The 8,952-nt window shown below is 42.9% G+C and overlaps 1 protein-coding gene across 1 annotated transcript; it reads right to left on the bottom strand.

The window, feature by feature from the left end:
* Window positions 1-416: 416 nt before the first annotated feature.
* On the bottom strand, window positions 417-6,050 carry LOC117338261 (beta,beta-carotene 15,15'-dioxygenase-like). The gene is made up of 2 exons (XM_033899533.1): window positions 5,821-6,050; window positions 417-2,293 (listed from the first exon to the last, which is right to left on the bottom strand). Exons 1-2 carry the CDS (start codon window positions 6,004-6,006, stop codon window positions 917-919), a joined length of 1,563 nt encoding a protein of 520 aa, XP_033755424.1. The 5' UTR covers window positions 6,007-6,050; the 3' UTR covers window positions 417-916.
* Between the last annotated feature and the right edge of the window lie 2,902 nt (window positions 6,051-8,952).

The following is an 8,952-nucleotide window of genomic DNA, read 5'->3' as shown; positions in this document are numbered from 1 at the left end:
CTATATGATCACTGGTAGATCCTATTACAAATGAATACATGTATTAATTCACGTTCAGACTTGAGTAGCCATAGCGACTTTTTCATTTTCAACTATTTTTTCGTGAATTTTACATGTCTCGTTTGTTTAATTTTTCGTGTGTGCTCATTCATCTTAACTCACCATTGTTTAAAATCAATTTTTTATTCATTTTTAAATTTAGTTTTCAAAACATGACATATAAAAAATACACGAGTAAAGATAAACATTCACATTTATACATCCACAGCTACACTTTAATTCCACCAAAATAAATTATGTGGTCGTTGTATTACATATTTAATTAAACTTTATCAAAAAGGCATTACTGTAATTGGAATAAGAGTATAATTAAATGAAAACAAGCAAACAAAAACAGAAAGGGCACAATAAACCTAGGTCAGAGATAGTATATCCTCATTATAGATTTGTAGCCACTGCTGTATTTGTGTGTCAATACATGAACGTATTTTGTTAAGTTACTTTTGGATATTAAACTTCTGTGACCTTTTTTATACTATTTGTTTAGACTCTTTAAATTATGTTCTTATTCCAGGCATTTAGATGTATCTAGGTTGAACGTAGTAAGTTTACTGATTCGCTTGCGAAAGATAAATTCCTGTTTATCGAATCTAAGCCTTTTTTCACTGTTTTTTTTTATCCAAATGACCTTATCATTTGATGGGCCGTTCAGAATCCATAACTAACTAACAAACTTACTAACTACCTAACTAACTAACCGATTATGTACCTTGGAAAAATAAAGCAGACTATTTTTTTTCTCAGTTTTATTTTTTAAACAGATACTAAGATCCTTTAGAATACTAAAATGTATTAAAGACGAAAGACTGCACTGCCGTTCAGGATCATCCTGATGGACACACTTCTGGCGTTTTGCTTAGTACACGGCATCAAAAAACCTGCCATGGAAGTTGAAAGGTATTCGTGTGGGCATGTAGGATCGGTTAATCACTGTCATGGTTTTAGGGTCGAGCATTAGTAGGTAACTGGCCTTCTTGTCCCCGTCGAAAGCTGACGCCACCAACACGCCGTCGTCTTCATCCTTGCCTCCAGGCATAGGGACGAACCAGGGTTCTGTAAGGTACTGGTGGGGTGCGGTATACATAAGGTCTCCGGCGTTGTTGCACACATCCTTTTTGACGAGAGCGATGTGACTGAAGCCCTTCCCGTTATAGTTGATAACCTGGCCATAGATGTAACAGTAGTTCCCATGGCGGTAGTTCTCGTTGAACACGGGCATTTCTAAGGCGCTGACACAAGGAGCCTTTGGTCCACTTTCAAAAGAAACGCGCTGAACATTTTTGGTCTTCAAGTCTAAAGTGTAACGCGTCAAAACGGGTTTGGCAATCAGGTTGACTCTAGCGGTCTTGTTATGAATGTATGCTAAGTCGTACAATGAAAAGGCGTATGGGTTTGGTTGTGCTGGAACATCTAAAACGATTTTACCGTCAGGACTTTCGAATGCATTAATATGATGAACTACGAAGACGTTTCCAGTAACAAGCGTGTGAACCTTTCCTGTTTTGATTTCTACGACATAGAACGTAGCGTTATCTTGAGCGTTCCACGCCATCCCGCCAACAACGGAAGCGTACTTGAGCATGTCGTTCATGTTCACATAGTAAGGCGCAGCAAGCAGTACAACGTAATTTGGAGTGACAGAGAACGAGTGCATGTAGGACGTTCTGTCGATTTCCCATTCTGCGACTAGTTCGCGCCCTGCAAGCGAAGTAACTCGAACCACCGACAACCGTTCCTTCATTCCAGGAATAAGACTGAACGTGTTGAGGATGTCAAACGTGTGCGGCGTGCCGTATTCTTTCACGGGATGAGCAGTTGACATTACATTAAGCCGGGCTAAGTTGGAATACTTGGTCGGTGGTGTTGGTGGGTTCACCACGCCGATAGTATCCAATGTAAGAGGATTAACTTCATACACCTTCCAGATGTCGTTCATGGCTACTATCTTGTTGGAGTAGTTAAATACATTAACGACAGTGTTGTCCATATTCAGCAAGAAGGATTCGTATCGCTCAATTTCTCCGAACGGTGGAACGACACCTTCAAAAGTTAGAAAAGGTGCAATGTCATTCTTAGCGACGGATTCGGTATACACCTTAGATTGGATGAATTTCGTGGTAAAGAAAGCGGATCCATTGCCTGGAAACCTCCAGCTGTTCAGTTTTGCAAAGCCATCGAAGAAGTTGACGAATTTCCTGTTACCCATTTCCACTTGTCCTGCTCCATTCCTTATCTGTAATACAGCCATATGATAGTCTTCACAATAGACATCAACATACAATGTAGTACAGATATTATCGAAAACATACACGATAACATAATGACCAATACGTATTTTACAGAGTAACACCTACAGAAGTATCGAACTTATTTTAAATTATGTCACTTTTAGAATGCTATATTCGAACGCGCCCTGCCAGTTTTATCCGCGCTTCCTTCCCTTAAAACGCCATTATCGTTTATCTTTTCCTTTACAGTTGCCATTTTCGAACGTCCTATTCCTAATAATCGCCTTAACGATTTATATTTGTTTATTTGTGTAATCAGCGTACGCTTTACTTCTAATTCTATCAGTTAATTCAGCAAACGAATTCTACGTCCGCGCGTCCTGTCCCTCACCCTAACCATTTCCTGGTAGGGACTTTTTATCTCTTACCACTAACTTTATTTACCGTGATTTCGAGCGATCTAAATGAATGGCGTTTTCAGTAGTAGCCTAGTATTTCGGGTTTTCACAGATCTCATAACATCAACATGAATTTTTTTAGGATGATTTAAAACTGTTTAACCTCTGCAACACCAGATATATCTCAACGCGCACAAGGTACCGCCATTTCTGAGACAGTGATATGTTAGCTTTTTACATAAGTTTTTGTCTAATCTATTCATTGATAAACCATTAACATATGAGTTCATTTTGACCAACATTGTTATTGTTCCGTATTAACGGACTAATAAAAGGCTGACTGTTGGTACTAGTTTTCGTTGCGATAACTACCTTGGTGCTACACTTAGCAAATTACGATTGTTATTCTTATCGCCGTTATTCTTGTCACCGTCCTTCCTGTAATCGCATTCCTGTCACCGTCATTCCTGTCACCGTCATTCTTGTCACCGTCATTCCTGTCACCGTCATTCCTGTCACAGTCATTCTTGTCACCGTCATTCCTGTCACCGTCATTCTTGTCACCACCATTCTTTTCACCGTCATTCTTGTCATCGTCGTTTCTGTCACCGTTATTCCTGTCACTGTCATTCCTGTCACCGTCGTTTCTGTCACCGTTATTCCTGTCACCATCATTCTTGTCATCGTCATTCCTGTCACCGTCATTTCTGTCACCGTCATTCCTGTCACCATCATTCTTGTCATCGTCATTCCTGTCACCATCATTCCTGTCATCGTCATTCTTGTCACCGTCATTCCTGTCACCACCATTCTGGTCATCGTCATTCTTGTCACCGTCATTCCTGTCACCGTCGTTTCTGTCATCGTCATTCTTATCACCGTCATTCCTGTCACAGTCATTCTTGTCACCATCATTCTTGTCATCGTCATTCTTGTCACCGTCATTCCTGTCATCGTCCTTCTTGTCATCGTCATTCTGATCACCAACATTCTTGTCATCGTCATTCCTGTCACCACCATTCTTGTCATCGTCATTCTCATCACCATCATTCCTGTCACAGTCATTCCTGTCACCGTCATTCCTGTCACCGTCATTCCTGTCACAGTCATTCCTGTCACCGTCGTTTCTGTCACCGTTATTCCTGTCACTGTCATTCCTGTCACCGTCATTTCTGTCACCGTCATTCCTGTCACCATCATTCCTGTCACCGTCATTCCTGTCACCATCATTCCTGTCACCATCATTCCTGTCACCATCGTTCTTGTTACCGTCATTCCTGTCACCATCATTCTTGTTACCGCCATTCTTGTCACCGTCATTCCTGTCACCATCATTCCTGTCATCTTCGTTTCTGTCACCGTCATTCTTGTCACCGTCATTCCTGTCACAGCCATTCTTGTCACCGTTATTCCTGTCACCACCATTCGTGTTACAGTCATTCCTGTCACAGTTATTCCTGTCACCGTCATTCCTATCACCCGCCATTCCTGTCACCGTCATTCTTATCACCATCATTCTTGTCACCAACATTCTTGTCATCGTCATTCTTGTCACCGTCATTCCTGTCACCACCATTCTTGTCATCGTCATTCTTGTCACCGTCATTCCTGTCATCGTCCTTCTTGTCATCGCCATTCTTATCACCAACATTCTTGTCACCATCATTCCTATCAGCCGTCATTCCTGCCATCGTCATTCCTGTCACCGAATGAAGAACTTGGCGTAGCACTACTAAGTTCGAAGGAAGCCCGCTATATTCTGATTCAGTTATTGCATGGAAAGGGTACATGGTATCTTTTGTCAATAAACGGGTCATAAGTCTACCGATGGCAAAAGTGGCATCGAACATGGCCGAGCTGTTAAGGTATTTCATCTCTCCTAAGAGTCCCCCCCCCCCCCCCCCCCCCCCCTCCTTCCCCCTTTGCTTAAAAGCAAATGATATAGGAAACTTTAAACCCTTACATGAGTATGTGACATTTATAACCATGATTACAATTGTTCAATACCACGCTTACTTGAATAGCAATATTTCAGACTTTGTTTTTTTAATTTGCTTTTTAATCAGTTTTTTCATCATCAAAAAATGTACAATACGTAACGTTCTCACACATACACACACACACACGTACCAAGGCTTGTATAGACTCAATCAATTACTGAATTTGTATAAATCAAAGATATTCAAAATTACCGTATGAAGATCATATCATGTACAGAGGCTTTTAAAAATTTTGAAATTTTACTTAATAAATACATCAGTTTGGTGAATAATTCTGGATTTAAGCCAAAATATATCGTTAGGCCTAATGAAGACCTTACTATTGTTTGTGTTATAAGACCATTTACATTCCAAGCAAATATGAATTATAATATCTATAATTGCACAAGTGATATATACTCGTATATATCTTCTAAGGAACATAAATAGATATATTATTATATAAACAAATATATTTATAAAAAATATAGATATATCGCTCAGCAGGCGGGAGTTGAACCCCGGCCCCTGCAATCAGAAACCTCTGCTTTTTATTTGTTTATTTATTCTTTTATTTTCCAAGATGAAAATCATTTTATTTTTCCGTCAATATGGCCCCGGGGGTTGGTGCCCCGTTGTTCCTCACAATGCATTAAACCGCTTTCTACTCTTTTTTTTCTGTCCTATCACTTTCCTTTCTTTCAGACAATGTAGTTACAGTGCTAAAGACAAATTTGATCCATTTATCAATAGATGTACATGATAATATATAAAACAATTACTATACTGTATCAAATATAAGTGAAAGGAAAATAAAAACTACAAAATGTATAAGTAATAATAACTACTATGAATACAGAACAAAAATACCTTAGTTTTATCTCCAATAAATTACTAGTATCCGTTTAAAAAAAAAGAATGAGATGTATGGATGAATGTGATGGTGAGCATTTGAAGTGATATTGTACATGACTTGTAATTGCATTGTTGGGAAAAAAATTCTTGGAAAAATAAAAAGTTCCAAATTAAAAAAAAAAAAAAAAAAAAAAACAGCAGTTCATGCTCATCTCTCAAAAGCGGTAACAATGTAATTTCAGTGTTTTTGTTAAATCAAAAAAAAAAAAACTTCAAAAGAAGTTCACTAAGTATACTGACCAGCGTCCCACGAAGCCATTTCGGTAGAGGGTTTTCGAACTCAATCGGGTGATTTTCGTACGTTTGGTTGTTTGAAAAGAACCATTCGTCGAAGTTCGGACAATCGTCGTCTTGTGGTGGATCGGTCGCGCCACACAGAGCCAAACCAACCCCAAATACGACGAGAAGTGAGTAGAGCCTGGCCATGTTTGTATGTCAACTAGTTTGTTACAGTATCCCACTTATCACATAGACCTTAGAGACCTTGGACGAATTTCATACACCTTTATATTTGCCCGTCAGCTGTACCCTACACTCACCTATATCTATATTAAGATATTAATTATGATAACCAAAGTAAACCAGATAGCAGTATTCATTCGTGGGTGTATTATTTCGAGAGACGATGAAAATGTCCGAATTTTATAGGTTATCTATAAAATATTATGTAAATTCATGGACCTGCAACGCAAATGTCAAATTGATGAACTAGGCAAATATCAAAGGGATCATTTTAATCTGATAACAATACAAAATGATATACATTAATCATATACATCATGGGCATGGTGCATGTAGATGTTAAATGTAGCACAAGGTCATGACACTAGGACGTCATCCTCTCAAAAAAATCAAACTATTAATCGTGTTTCAATCTAAATGTATAGACTTCAGATAACCTAGACGGTTGTAAGTTAATATTTAGATAAAGGTATTCCGTTCTCAATTTTTAAACCACGTAAACCATGATATCGGCTTCCTAAGAAGCACAACCCGCCCTAGGTAGGTATTACATGTAAACCCCACACAACCCGCCCTGGGTAGGTATTAAACCCCACACAACCCGCCCTGGGTAGGTATTAAACCCCACACAACCCGCCCTGGGTGTGTATTAAACCCCACACAACCCACCCTGGGTAGGTATTAAACCCAACACAACCCGCCCTGGGTATGTATTAAACCCAACACAACCCGCCCTGGGTATGTATTAAACCCCACACAACCCGCCCTGGGTAGGTATTAAACCCCACACAACCCGCCCTGGGTAGGTATTACATGTAAACCCCACACAACCCACCCTGGGTAGGTATTAAACCCAACACAACCCGCCCTGGGTAGGTATTAAACCCCACACAACCCGCCCTGGGTAGGTATTACATGTAAACCCCACACAACCCGCCCTGGGTATGTATTAAACCCCACACAACCCGCCCTGGGTGTGTATTAAACCCCACACAACCCACCCTGGGTAGGTATTAAACCCAACACAACCCGCCCTGTGTACGTATTAAACCCCACACAACCCGCCCTGTGTACGTATTAAACCCCACACAACCCGCCCTGTGTACGTATTAAACCCCACACAACCCGCCCTGGGTGTGTATTAAACCCCACACAACCCGCCCAGGACCGCCTGGGTTATAAACCCACACAACCCGCCTGGGTGTATTAACCCACAACCCCCTGTATATAAACCCACACAACCCCCTGTGTTAACCCACACACCCCTGGTGTATAAACCCACAACCCCCTGGTAGGTATTACCCCACACAACCGCCCTGGGGTATACCCACACGCCTGGGTAGGTATTAAACCCCCACAACCCCCTGGGTTATTAAACCACACACCGCCCTGGTGGATAAACCCCACACAACCGCCTGGTGTATAACCCACAACCCCCTGGGTGTTTAACCCCACACAACCGCCTGGGTGATTACCCACACAACCCGCCTGGAGGTATAACCCACAAACCGCCTGGTTATAAACCACACAACCCGTCCTGGTGGTATTAACCCACACAACCCCTGGTAGTATTAAACCACACAACCCCCTGGTAGGATTAAACCCCACACAAACCCCTGGTAGTATTACCCAAACCCTGGTAGGATTAACCCCACACAACCCGCCCTGGGTAGGTATTAAACCCCACACAACCCGCCCTGGGTAGGTATTAAACCCCACAAACCCGCCCTGGTAGTGTATTAAACCCAACACAACCCGCCCTGGGTAGTGTATTAAACCCCACACAACCCGCCCTGGGTAGTATTAAACCCCACACAACCCGCCCTGGGTAGGTATTAAACCCCACACAACCCGCCCTGGGTAGGTATTAAACCCCACACAACCCGCCCTGGGTAGGTATTAAAACCCCACACAACCCGCCCTGGGTGTGTATTAAACCCCACCACAACCCGCCCTGGGTAGGTATTAAACCCCACACAACCCGCCCTGGGTATGTATTAAACCCCACACAACCCGCCCTGGGTAGGTATTAAACCCCACACAAACCACCCTGGGTAGGTATTAAACCCCACACAAACCACCCTGGGTAGGTATTAAACCCCACACAACCCGCCCTGGGTGTGTATTAAACCCCACACAACCCGTCCTGGGTAGGTATTAAACCCCACACAACCCGCCCTGGGTATGTATTAAACCCCACACAACCCGCCCTGGGTAGGTATTAAACCCCACACAACCCACCCTGGGTAGGTATTAAACCCCACACAAACCACCCTGGGTAGGTATTAAACCCCACACAACCCGCCCTGGGTAGGTATTAAACCCCACACAACCCGCCCTGGGTAGGTATTAAACCCCACACAACCCGCCCTGGGTATGTATTAAACCCCACACAACCCGCCCTGGGTATGTATTAAACCCCACACAACCACCCTGGGTAGGTATTAAACCCCACACAACCCGCCCTGGGTAGGGATAGTAACCCCACACAACCCGCCCTGGGTAGGGTCTTAACCCCACACAACCCGCCCTGGGTATGTATTAAACCCCACACAACCCGCCCTAGGTAGGTATTAAACCCACACAAACCGCCCTGGGTTATGATTAAACCCCACACAACCCTCCCTAGGTAGGTATTAAACCCCACACAACCCCCTGGGTAGGTATTAAACCCACACAACCCGCCCTGGGTAGGTATTAAACCCCACACACCCGCCCTGGGTAGGTATTAAACCCCACACAACCCCGCCCTGGGTAGGTATTAAACCCCACACAACCCGCCCTGGTAGGTATAAACCCCACACAACCCTCCCTGGGTGTGTATTAAACCAACACAACCAGCCCTGGGTGTGTATTACACCCCCACAACCCGCCCCTGGTGTGTATTAAACCCCACACACGGGACCCGTC

The sequence above is a fragment of the Pecten maximus genome, chromosome 11 (genome assembly GCF_902652985.1).
Source record: "Pecten maximus chromosome 11, xPecMax1.1, whole genome shotgun sequence".
Lineage (NCBI taxonomy): Eukaryota > Metazoa > Mollusca > Bivalvia > Pectinida > Pectinidae > Pecten > Pecten maximus.
The sequence above is the reverse complement of the archived record's forward strand: the minus strand, read 5'-3'. Positions and strand labels throughout refer to the sequence as shown.

Excerpts from the sequence above, each read along its gene's own strand:
- LOC117338261 (XM_033899533.1), bottom strand. The coding sequence starts at position 6,006 with ATGGCCAGGCTCTACTCACTTCTCGTCGTATTTGGGGTTGGTTTGGCT. Across the intron at positions 2,294-5,820 it reads AATGGCTTCGTGGGACGCTG|ATAAGGAATGGAGCAGGACA; the intron begins GTCAGTATACTT and ends GCTGTATTACAG.